Source organism: Bufo bufo, chromosome 6 (assembly GCF_905171765.1).
Source record: "Bufo bufo chromosome 6, aBufBuf1.1, whole genome shotgun sequence".
In the NCBI taxonomy this organism is placed as follows: Eukaryota; Metazoa; Chordata; class Amphibia; order Anura; family Bufonidae; genus Bufo; species Bufo bufo.
Window position 1 is genome coordinate 248,145,860 of NC_053394.1, and position 13,253 is coordinate 248,159,112.

General features: G+C 47.0%; 1 protein-coding gene across 1 annotated transcript in view; it reads right to left on the reverse strand.

Annotated features, from left to right (window-relative positions):
- The window catches only part of LOC121005641 (steroidogenic acute regulatory protein, mitochondrial-like), a 56,894-nt gene extending 48,647 nt beyond the window's left edge, over nucleotides 1–8,247 (reverse strand). The window contains exon 1 of the mRNA XM_040438412.1: nucleotides 8,112–8,247. Coding sequence (XP_040294346.1) covers nucleotides 8,112–8,247 — 136 coding nt within the window. The remainder of the gene's footprint in view (nucleotides 1–8,111) is intronic.
- Between the last annotated feature and the right edge of the window lie 5,006 nt (nucleotides 8,248–13,253).

The following is a 13,253-nucleotide window of genomic DNA, read 5'->3' on the forward strand; positions in this document are numbered from 1 at the left end:
GTACCTGTCCCTTTAAGTGAGGATCTAAGGGAGCTGCACTTTGACCTGCATGGGGAAAGAATATTGACCATTGGAAACAATGGTGCTGGTCAAGTGCAAAGTGATGGTGACAAAAGTGCGGCAATGCATAAGGAAAATATGATGTCATATGAAATATGTGGTGACAGTGATATAACTTTTCCGTTGCAGGTTGTGGTCAGGGGAGAAGCGCTCCCTGGTGGTAAAAATGTAAATGATGATAAAACTTTATTTTCTGCATCTGCTATGTTTCATGAAGCGCGATATGACGTAATCAAAAAGTTAGAAGACATGCATATAAGTAGTGTGGAGCAAAGCCCAGCTCCAGCTCAGTGTTTGAAGGTGCCGGAGAATATGATAGGGTTAAAGGGTGTACCGCACGTACCAGAGGGGGAAATGCAGTCTCCACAATGTTGGTTGGTTACTAAGGAAGTGTCCCAGGTGGGGATTAGCTCATTGGTGCCCCTAGAGGTCAGAATTAATAATGACACGAGCGGTATAGGTGACGTATGTGCTGTGACCGATAGCAACCCAGAGAGTGAAGCTACCATGTCAAGGTCCTGTGAAACAAAGGTGGTTACTAGTAGCGACCAGACAGTTATATCTGACGAGATGAGAATTAAGTCGGGTGACATCAGCCTAGGGTCTGAAGCCCATATCCAGACAGTTGTAGGTGACCTGACACGACAGTACAGCTGCAAACAGGAGGATGATCTCTCTCTCTCCTCATGCTCCCTAGAAACATTAGAGACGGGACTAGCTGTCTTCACAGAGCAACTGAAGAAGGCTTCAAAAAGGGCAAAGAAGGAGAGCCAGAAAGAGAATGGTGATACTCCTACATCTGCTGCAGCAGAGCCGAGCAAGGAGCAGCTGGAACCGGAGGCCAAAAAGCGGGGCACTTCCCACAAGCTTGTGCAAAAAGCTGAAAAGAAACTGCTGAAAAACATGGAGTTGGTGGTTCAGCGCCTGGAGAAACAGGGTGTGACATACAAAAAGGTGGAGAAAACCAAGAACAAACTTCAGCGAGGATTGGATGATCTGATGGTGGAACTGGACCACCAGAAGCAAGTTATGTCTAATCCAGCAAAGAAACAGGAGAAATGTGACTGGCTCCTAGCTGAAGAGAAATACATCTCGGCTCGATATGGTGAAAAACGTGACCAAACAGAGACTGATGCTTGGGAAAAGGAGACCAAGGCCCTCTCCTTGGCTAAAGCCCTGGAAAAAGCGCTTGAGGAGCATGCTGAATTGGAGAGGCTGAACAAGCAACTCAGAGCAGAGACTGAAAATCTCATGCGCTTAAAAGATGAGTTGGAGAAATCTAAGTGTGCTCTCAAACAGCAGGTGGAAGGTGAGAAACCTGAAGAGGAGAGTTCTCTGGAAGATGTCAAGAAGCCAGAGCCTGTTAAAAATGGGACTGGAGAGGGTGGCACTGTGGTGTTGGCTGTGGCAGACAAGATGGAAGATGCTTCTGCTAAACCAGATGATGGGGCTGATGTGGATGCCGAAGACCACAGACCCGTGGTAGCGTGTAGCCTAGGCCTGGAAGACGTCCCCTCTGCATACAAGGCCTTCCAAATAGCCAGCAGCCTGCTGGGGAAGAAGTACGAGGAGGTGAACGATCCGTTTTCGGATCCGGGTTATTACAATGGGCTATATCTCCTGACTTCTCCACAAAATGAGAACAGGGTCCTGGGTGAGCCTCTGGAGAAAATGACAGAAGACGAGGAGTCTGCTGAAGACCCTGGTGCCTCCTGCCTCAATGAGAAAGAGGGGGAGGGGTTAACAGGGCAAGTGTATGGTGCCATGTCCGAGAAGGATGAGAAGGCGGTCAAAGAGACTGGAGACTTCAAGAAGACAAAGAGTGAAAAAGTTAAGGCCGATATGTTGGTTGACATGAAGTCCCCAGGTTCTACAGAGACCAAAGTTAAGCCAAAGGGAGCCGCGGCCGAAGTGGAAAAAGCCGCTAAAGAAGCAGAGGTCTCTAAAACTGCCATAGTAGCTGGAGTAACTACTGTTGGAAAGAAGGAAGAAGTGACCCAGATGCACGTAAAAGCGAGTAGGGGCAAGCATGCTCTGCTGAAGGAGCCCTGCAAAGCAAAGGAGAAAGTGTTGGGATATGACCATGACTGGGAACAGTTCAGGCAAGAGCTGCAGCAGTCCAAGAAAGGACGTGAGGCGCATGTACAGGAGCCAGAGGATCTAAAAAGAGGGAGAGATCAAAATATACGACAGCGCATCATTATCACTCGGGAAAGAATAGGAAAAGAGTATCTGGTCATGAGATGGGCACATGAGGCCTTTAGGCAGTTTCGGTTAGGCAAGATGTTGGTTTTGGTGATAAACCAAGCTCTGCTGGCATGGGTCTGGCAGAACAAAGGGAAGGTACGTGTCACCGAGGTTCCTGGCCTCGGTGAAATAAGAACCGGTAATTTTCTGTGTCAGCGGCAGCTAGTGCTCGCTGACACTGGGTTACTTAGTGTGGCTGTAAAGCCAATCTGGGCCGGTTCTTATTGGGAGCAGCCAAAGAGCAGGGTGGGTGGCTGTTCCCCACGTCCAGGCCAGGTCGATACCCTCTCACCAGCCTTCCGTGGTTATGCAGGTGTTCACCCTCACGGGCTTGAACAAAGGGGGGGGATATGTGAGACAGTGACAGGTCTCACTCAGGTTAGAGGCAAGGAAGGGGTGGATAGTGTGGTCCACACCCCTGTTCCACCACAGGTGAGAGAAGCTGGAGGTAATCAGCCTGGCATAAGGCACCTCCCAAAGTGTCAGAAAGGGGGTAGTGTGTTACCTGTGGACAGAGGCCTGGAGGCTCTGTCTGTGTGGTCTCAGCTGGGCAAGGCTGAGGGACCACAAGGCTGGGAGATAGCCTGGATTTGGGGGACGCAGCGACGCCTGGGAGGGTCGCAGGGCCATAGTCAGGCAGACTACTGAGCCCCAATCCCCCACAAGAAATACTGAACTGGAGACAGTGGGCGTACTGTGCTCTGTACAGCCAGGAGGCTGTGGGACATTGGCTGACAAAGCCGCATGTGTTCACAGGGTGTGAACTGTGACTTTAGGTGAGTCAGGATATCATATGTTTAGTTAGAGCCCAGCCGGGCAGGTGTTTATTTTGTACCATTTATGTTTGGATTGCTGAGGAGTCAAATAAAGTGATGTTTGGACCAGAAACTTGGTGTCTGGCGACGATACTTGTGTGAATCACCCCCGGAGAAGAGCTAAACCCCTACAATACCTATACCTCTTCTAATGTGATATGTACTAAGTTATCTACTCCTCACTAGTCCACCTGCATCTTCCCTAGGGTGTTCTGTATCCTTCTTTTCAAATACCACTCTGAGCCTGTGAATGGATGCATAGTTTCTAACAGCTCAACACTACTCAGGGCAACTTTTATGAATGGTTCCCATCTGCTAAAGAAGACATTAACCCACTTTCCCTTGAGATGTTCTGCTTCCGCTCTTTCAAGCAGAAAACACGCCTTAGTTTGTGTGAAAACTTCCTCCATTGAGGGAGTTGTAGATTGAAGCCAATTCTTGAAAAGACATCTTTTAGCTGCTAATAACAGTAAGTACACCAACGGGGTTACCTTTTGTCCCTCGGGGGCCGTCTGAAATATCAAAAGCTCCGGTACCATCGGGATTTCCATTTTCAGGTGGTTCTTAATTTGGAAAGTAATCTTAGCCCAAAACTTCTTAGTCTCCATACAGGACCAAACCCCATGGAATAGGTCCGTACCAGTTCCGTGGCACTTTGGACATTCAGTGATCCTGTCCGTTTGGGACATCCGAGGAGCAAAACGAAAACCATAAATAGCTTTGTGCACCATCCTAAAGTATGTCTCCCTCCATCCCTCATTCGGTGTCATCTTCCTAACTGTCTCCCAACCCTTTAGGATAATTTGTTTTATGTCCACTAATGAGAATTCCTTTTTCCATTGTGAGAAGAGTTTCTCCGCCACTTGTCTCTGTTTCATGTCTCTTAGGCCCCCGTAAAGCTCCGATAGTGATTTTTTCCTAAGTCCCTGTCCAATGAGTAATTCAAAGTCTTTTAGTCCCATTTCTCTGGTTAAGTTTATGGGCCTCTTAGTTAAGAAGTCTTTAATTTGTGAAAATGCTAGCGGGTGTTGGTTACGCAGCGTAGGGAATCTCACAATGAACTCTTCATGTTTGAGGTACCTCCCTGCTTACGTCTCCCATAGATCCCTAACTTTGCCAATCCCCAACTCCTTCCATTTCTGAAAGTGTTTAGCCTCGCTCCCTGCTGGGAATTCCGGATGACCCCACAAGCTCATGTGTTTGGATAAATTGAATGGCAAGGAGTACAACTTGCGGATTGCTTTCCAGCCCGCCACTGTGTCTTTCAACAAGAGGCTCCCTTTAATCTCAGCCGGCATGGCTCCAAATTTAGTGTGTAACAAAGCTGTCAGTGACCAGGGTGTTACCAGTTGTTCCTCCAGCTTGGTATTAGTATAAAAATGCGTACCAAATACCCAGTCCAAGCTATGTCTTAGGAGACCCACCAAGTTATATGCTCTTATGTCTGGAAAATTTAGCCCCCCTAAGTTTTTTGGTAATTGCAATTTTGCCAGCGAGATTCTGCATCTTTTCCCTCTCCAAAGGAATGATCTAAATGCTTTTTCCAGGGCTTCTATGTCTTTGTGCTTTAGTAAGATGGGTATTGTTTGGATGGGATAAAGGAGTTGTGCTACGCACATCATTTTTAATAACTGACACCTCCCCCCTAGAGACAATGGCAGAGATAACCACCTCCCAATATCCGCAAGGATTTTTTTGATTAATGGTGGATAGTTCAATGAGTATAAAGATTCGGAAGTATTTCCTACATGTATACCCAAGTATTTGATCGAATGGTCAGCTATCTGTAAGGGAAATCCGAGTACCTTCGATTTGGCCAATTTCGCTTGGGGTCCTATGAACAGTATTTCCGACTTATCTGTATTTACCTTAAATCCCGAGAACGAGCCGAACGCCTCCAACATTTCCAGCAGATGACCTATGTCCCTATGCGGCCTTTCCAAAAACACTAATAAGTCATCGGCAAAAAGTGCATGTTTAATCACCTTTTTCCCGGATTTACCAATTTTGATCCCCTCCAATTTAGTATCTCTCTCAATCTGTCTCGACAGAGGCTCTAACGCCAGATTGAAAAGGAGGTAGATAGTGGGCACCCCTGCCTTGTGCCCTTGCCTAAATGTATAATATGCAGTCTTTAGATGGTACAGAGTTAATTCTGCAAATCCACTGTTTTAGGCTGTTTAGGTTTCGTGGCTTTGGAGCAGTGGGTTAGGTGTATCTGGTTTCTTTAAATGTGTTGGATCCTATTCCTTGTCCTTCCCTACAAGCTGAATATTTTGGACAAGAAAACTCAACTGTCTCTTAGAAGTTTGGTGTGGCTGCCTGAAGCTATAAAACCTCCACCATGCAAAGGTGTCTGTGGCCCTCAATAATGGCTCTTATCACCGATGATTCTTAGGAATGCTTGTTTCTTTTCCAGGGAGGAAAACTCTTCTCCTACTGGTCAGGGATGCAAGTCTATAGTCCGGCCACAGAAGGAAAATGCTCTTCTGTGCCTATCATCTGAGTATCACCTCCTAGCGAAGTTGGCTCCACTCACTAATCTGTGTTAGGAAGTCTTCACTCTATCTTCTCTCCCACTAATCTGATCTGACTACCTCAGATCTGCTCTCCTCTGATCTACATTTTTCCAACTCGTCTGAACTGATCTGTACTCTGATCTGCCTCGACTAATCTGTCTCACTAGGCCTGACCTAGGTATATATAAGACCTGAACTTTATCCCCATCTAGTGGCGGGGTGTATAAATTACACCTAATAGGCCTGTTAACTGGGATTTTGCAGATACATACATGCCAAATTATACATTACAACCTAGTGCTTTTAATAAAGTAAAAAGTGCTTTTAAGCAGTGCCCACACACACGTAGTAGGATGCTGCATAAGCAACGTTCTACCATGTTTCTTTTGGGGACAGGAGGATGTCCATTGAGGAGGAAGTGGGGAAGGTGAATAAGTGCCTGGTGTAGTAACCAGACTGATACAAACATGGAAGTGTCAAGAGGACCTGACCTTGTTGCTGTGGTGCTGCGTCACCACTACCGTGCAAAATGTTGACCCAGTGGACCATGAAAGACATGTACTGTACCTGCCCATAAAAGCCGCTCCAGGTGTCGATGGCACTTTGCTGCACAGAGAGAAATCCAAGTGGCTGTCCACATTCTGTGCTACGTGAGGGTATAAAGTATCTTCCATTGAGGCTGAGTGCATACCATCAGTCCCCTATAGACAGTGGAAGCCACTAAGTGGTACGGCAGCTACTGCACCGCCAGCAACGGGCAGATGGGAGTTCAGCTTGCATATCATTGAATTGCTGAGCGCAAATAGTTTCCTGGCCATATATTCCTTTATCAATGACTGGTGAAAAGTGAAAGAGTAGGAGGATAAGGAATAACCTGAGTGGGAGAAGCACTGATGATGATCATTACAAGTACATACACTGTAGTGCTTATGGATGCGGCCTGGCTGCCACAAAGAAGACTGGGAGAAGGAAGACTATCTTTTTTCTGATTACTGGACAGTTATATTTTCCCACTGGATCTGATGATGCCGCCTCATGTACTGCAATAAAGCCTTGGAACCTATGTTTGTGTTTGAATGCCCAGGGCTTGTTTTCATCATGCAGATCCCATACACAGCAGTGCCTTTTTCTGTTGGCACTAAGGAGAAAAAACATATGGCAGATACTTTCACAGAACTACCAGCAGCTGAGCTAGGCTTTTGAGCCTGCATTCCGCCCATCAGTTTTCCCAGTGATGTGACCGGCTCTGATGGGCGGGCTTTAGTGCTACCCTAGCCTAGACAACCTCTTCCACACTGGCAGCAGGCTTTTCCCCTGACAACCCCTCTCCTACTGGTAGCAGCATTTTCCCCTGACAACCACTCCCCCACTGGCAGCAGTATTGTCCTCTCACCACCCATCACCCAGCAACAGTATTGTCCCACATGTCGCACCTCTCTTTGTGACTGTAATAAGGCTGGAGTTAGAGGAAGAGAGCTTCTCCTGCAGTTCCTCTTTATACTATAAGGAGATGAAGGATCTTTGATGACACCATTACAGGTCTTGCACCTGCACCCTCCTACACCATTGTCACAGGTTAGGAGGGTTCAGATCCTTCAGCTTTCTAAGCCTGCAAACTGCACTAATGATGCAGGGTTTGCATCATCAGTGCAGCTTTTGTTCAGTTATGTCAGTCATCCTCACTACAGGATTGGCCCACTGGGAAGTTGCCCTGTATTGCAATTTCCCAGTCTGGGCCTGTGCGTTGTCTTGACAGTTCCCTGGTTGGGCATACCCTGGCAGTTTGGAACCCAGGGCAAACTCCCCTCTGGCCTCCTCCACACTAGGTTACTGCTTACAAGTCTTGGCTTCTGTTATCCCAGCGGTCCCTGCCCACTCCTGCAGCCATGCACCGTGCTGACAAGCGTGGGCAGCAGGTAGCTTAACTGTTGTATCTGTGCTCCATGCCAGAGCTTACTTCCGGCTTGAGTCCTGTACTGTTTGTTAGGGCTTGCATGGGTGGGTCTCTCCTGCCTTATGAGGCAGCACGTACACGCCCTCTGTCTCCCCAGCCTATGGCTGGATTGCAGGAAGAATTTAAAGGTGCTTCCTGCCCCAGGAAAGTGCCTGAGCAAATCATGGTCACTAGCTTGTCTAGTTCCTAGTGTGAAGGTGCTTCTGGAGTTTCTGGTTTTCTGTGTACCAAACCCTGCTTTTAGATTTATCGGATTTTGCTTGTTTGCAGTCTGCCTCTGACCTTGGACTTTGTTTACGGACTTTGCTTGATCGCCGCCTGCCCTGACTTCGGACTTCCTGACCACGTACTTCCCCTCGTGCTTTTACTGACTCGGGGACTGCTCTGAAGTGGCACCTGGCAACTACCCTAATGGCCAAGCCTATCCTCACCATCAGAGGCTCTAGTGAAGGCCGGGTAGTTGTTAAGTCACGCCCCTCAAGAGTATAGCCAGTCAGTGGCGCAGTGGGTCCACACCTGCTTGCATAACAGCTTCTGAGCCATCTGGGGTGTTCCCAAGCGTCAGCTCTGATTTAAATATCATGGGTGGAGCCATCTGTTGGTGAATTTGTGCGTTAGGAGTATCCTCTGCAGAAGCTATACTTCTAGACATTATTGAAGCTGTATTCATAAAAATCCACACCATCTACTGGCATCTGCTATACATATTATCAAATAAATTCTAAAATATATTTTGTCAAATGCTTTCTTTTAATTTTGCAGCAAAGACAGTAAGTTGGGAACATATTCTGATATGAATAAAAGACTAAGGTCATTTCAGACCTAACAATCTGAATTTTTTCCATCTTCAGTTAATATACTGTGCTATCCACATATCAAGCATTAAATCGTGTGGTTACGTCAGTGGAAGTAATGTGTTATGTCTACCCAGCTCAGGAAAGCCAGGGACACATGGTGGGATGAAATGGTTGTGTGAATAAGTGTACAGAGTTGGTTCGGTTCCAGCCTAAATCTCAGACTCAGACATTCTAACACGATCTAATTCTGACCATGAGACCTCTCGTGAGCTTGTCACTGAAACTATTATGTAGTGTACAAATCACTTTATTTTACATACCTAATGATGCACTGATCACTAGATTCACTGATCACTGTAACTACACTGATCACTGGATTCTCAACAAACATGAAGTAATGGGTGGATTATCATTTTCCAATTAGCCACACATGATAACACCACTGAAGGTGTTCATGTTCACATTGCAATAAAATTAATCATTATATATATATATATATATATATATATATATATATATATATATATATGTATATAATAATCTCTGTCTGTCCTGAAGGTGTTACATTAACCCCTCCGTTAACTCCCATGTTAACCCCCTTCATTGTGTCTTTATCCATCATATGTACCAAAGAAAACCACATAGCTCTGTACATTGTTTAGTGGCTATGTCTGGTTATTGCAGTGATCTTCCCATTGAAGTGTATGGCAGACTACAATTATATCGAGGCTCGGGCAGAGAAATGGAAAAGCATTTAGGAATTTTAGTGGACAGAAAATTTAAGTGTAGGAATCAGTGTCAAGCAGCTTCTGCCAAGGCCAATAAAATAATGGGTGCATCAAAAGAGATATAGACACACGAGATGCCACTTCAAATCACAAGTCAGACCACACGTGGATTATTGTGTACAATTCTGGGTTCTAGTGAAAAAGACAGCCATAGCAGAGTTCGAGTAGGGCAACTAAAGTAATAACTGGAATAAGTGGGCTGCAGTACCCAGAAAGATGATCAAAATGAGGGTTATTCAATTAAAAAAAAAGACAACTGAGGAGAGATCTAATAACCATGTATAAATATATCAGGGGTCAGTACTAATGTTGATCGAGCACCAAAGTGCTCGGGTGCTTGAGTAGAACATTTTGGAATCCTCGGGTGCTCTACAGAGCACCCGAACACAAAGGAAGTCAATGGGAGAACCAGAGCATTAAACCTGGCACCACCTTGAGCGTGGCCAACTGCCGGCATGAGCGCACGCATCTGAGTGCAGCTCCGAGTCCCGCTAACAATCCTGATCCATCCTGACTTACCAACAGCCACAAACATAGAGTGGCAGGTGCGGAAGAGAAGGGGATCAACCTGCAGGAGGAAAATGAGCCCCAGCAAGTCGCAAGCGGCGGCGGATCGGCTTAAGGAGGTCGCTAGAGCTGAGAGCCAACATGGCGCCGCAGCCCTATCTACCGCGCGCGCCCCAGCGACTCGTGGCAACGCGACCTCGCAGCGAGATTCTCCCAATGATGAAGGGCCCGAGCTCTCCCTTAAGGAGGCCCATGAACAACTTATAGCTGCCATCACCATGTGCCAGACCTCCCTCACGAGCAAGATCAATGAGGTGAAGGTGGATCTTGGTCTCCTTAGACATGACGTGCAGCAGCTGAGAGAAAGGGCGAGACAGACAGAGAGCAGAGTCTCCGAATTGGAGGACGTCACCCGACCCATGCAGGTCAAACTGATGGATTTGGAGAAAACGGTGCAATTATGGCAGCAGAAATGTGATGATCTGGAGAACAGATTCAGACGGAATAATGTGTGCATCCTTGGCTTTCCGGAAAGGGCGGAAGGATCGGATCCAGCGGCCTTCATAGAAAGATGGTTCAAGACCACGTTCCCAGAGGCCATGTTTTCAGTGACATATGCCGCGGAAAGGGCACACAGGGTCCCGGCTAGACCTTCACCTCCAGGTGCCCCTCCTAGACCTCTGCTAGCCAGACTTCTAAACTGGAAAGATAGGGATCTGCTACTCAATCTGGCCAGATCTGCACCAGGCATGTCCTACAACAACTCCAGGATCTCACTGTTCCCCAATTTCTCAGCAGAACTTCAGAAAAGGAGATATACTTTTGTCTCAGTCAAGAGATAGCTTCGAGAGCGGAATATCCAATACTCCATGACGTATCCTGCTCGACTCCGGATCCTGCTCGACTCCATGGCGTATTCTGACCCGAGGGAGGCTGATGAGTGGCTAGCCAGCAGACCGGGACGTTGACCCACCTTTTCTCATTCTGTTCGGGTCTACTGAATTTGTCCTCGCTTCTTTGATCCCGACCGACCTGAGGACAGTACTTACCTGTTAAAGCCGGACGCCGTTTCCAGATGAGGACCCTGGGTATCGTATGTGACCAGGAACACTTATCCGTGACATGCAGGGCCGTTAGCTATATATAATGTTTACTCACTGCACCTTTTCTGGAAGTTATATGGTAGTTATACAACACATGGCACTGGGACCCACCCGACGGACACCTGCACTGGGATAACACCTAACTACACCGTGCAGGTCCCCAAAAATACGACCATGTTTTCCGCAGACTGTCAGTCTATCCAGTGTTTATATGCATTGTTTCTACTGGTTGTTGTTTTCTGGGATGCATGTATTTCATTGTGGCACTTTAATATTCCTTTGAGGGGGTTGTGGCAAATCTGCAGAGTGGGTGGCAGGGAAGAGTGCTCTGATGTACAATTCAAGGGGAAAATGCTTATGCAACTTCTTGCATTTAAATTCAATTGCGGGATTAACAGTCATGTCGTGGAATGTGCGTGGGCTGGGCGGACCTAGAAAGAGGATTGCTGTGTTTTCCCATGTGCGCCGGCATTCTCCCCATATCCTGGGATTACAAGAAACCCATTTGACACCGGAGACGGGCAACAGAATTAAGAAACCTTGGGTTCAGTGGAGCGCCAACGCATATGGGAACTCATACTCTAAAGGTGTTGCAATATTGGTGCATCGTTGCTTGCGGTGGGAGACACAGACACTTGTTGTCGATCCGGACGGACGCTATATATTTGTGTTTGCGTATATTAACCACCTCCCGACCGCCTAACGCATGATTGCGTCCTGCAGGCGGCCGGGTTATTCCTCCGGGACGCATCGGCGTGTCCTCTCGCGAGACGCAAGATTTCCTGTGAACGCGCGCACACAGGAGCGCGCGTTTACAGGATCGGGAGGTAAACGAGTGGATCTACAGCCTGCCAGCGGCGATCATTCGCTGGCAGGCTGTAGATGCGATTTTTTTAACCCCAATAAGGTATATTAGACGCTGTTTTGTTAACAGCGTCTAATATACCAGCTACCTGGTCCTCTGGTGGTCCCATTTGCTTGGATCGACCACCAGAGGACACAGGCAGCTCTGTAAGTAGCACCAAACACCACTACACTACACCCCCCCATCACTTATTAACCCCTGATTACCCCATATTAGACTCCCTGATCACCCCCCTGTCATTGATCACCCCCCTGTAAGGCTCCATTCAGACATCCGTATGTGTTTTGCGGATCCGCGGATCCACGGATCCGCAAAACACATACGGACATCTGAATGGAGCCTTACAGGGATGTGATCAATGACAGGGGGGTGATCACCCCATATAGACTCCCTGATCACCCCCCTGTCATTGATCACCCCCCTGTAAGGCTCCATTCAGACGTCCGTATGTGTTTTGCGGATCCGCAAAACACATACGGACGTCTGAATGGAGCCTTACAGGGGGGTGATCAATGACAGGGGGGTGATCACCCCATATAGACTCCCTGATCACCCCCCAGTCATTGATCACCCCCCTGTAAGGCTCCATTCAGACGTCCGTATGTGTTTTGCGGATCCGCGGATCCACGGATCCGCAAAACACGGACACCGGCAATGTGCTTTCCTCATTTTGTGGATACGCACATTGCCAGAACCATATAGAAATTGCCTTTTCTTGTCTGCAATTGCGGACAAGAATAGGACATGTTCTATAGGCTCTACAAAAAACGCAGTGTTCCCCCGACCAGGCCTGATCTTGTGCGCACACTTGCGTTCAGTCCGCCCCACCGCAGTGCCAGAATTTTTTTTTTTCTGATCACTGCAAAAACACCGTAAAATCGCTGCGGCGCTATAAAGATCACTTTTGAGGGGCATGGCGAGTTCATAGAAGTTAGCGGAAATTTTTTTGTTTTTGTTTTTTCTTACAAAGTCTCATATTCCACTAACTTGTGACAAAAAATAAAATCTCACATGAACTCACCATAGCCCTCACGGAATCCAAATGCGTAAAAATTTTTAAACATTTATATTCCAGACTTCTTCTCACGCTTTAGGGCCCCTAAAATGCCAGGGCAGTATAAATACCCCACATGTGACCCCATTTTGGAAAGAAGACACCCCAAGGTATTTCGTGAGGGGCATGGTGAGTTCATGTAAAATTATATTTTTTGTCACAAGTTAGTGGACTATGAGACTTTGTAAGAGAAAAATAAATAAATCATTTTCCGCTAACTTGTGCCAAAAAAAAAAATATTCTAGGAACTCGCCATGCCCCTCACAAAATACCTTGGGGTGTCTTCTTTCCAAAATGGGGTCACTTGTGGGGTATTTATACTGCCCTGGAATTTTAGGGGACCTAAAGTGTGAGAAGTAGTTTGGAATCCAAATGCGTAAAAAATGCCCTGTGAAATCGTAAAGATTCTCATTGGAATTTGGGCCCCTTTGCGCACCTAGGCTGCAAAAAAGTGTCACACATGTGGTTTCTCCGTACTCAGGAGAAGTAGGGCAATGTGTTTTGGGGTGTATTTTTACATATACCCATACTGTGTGTAAGAAAT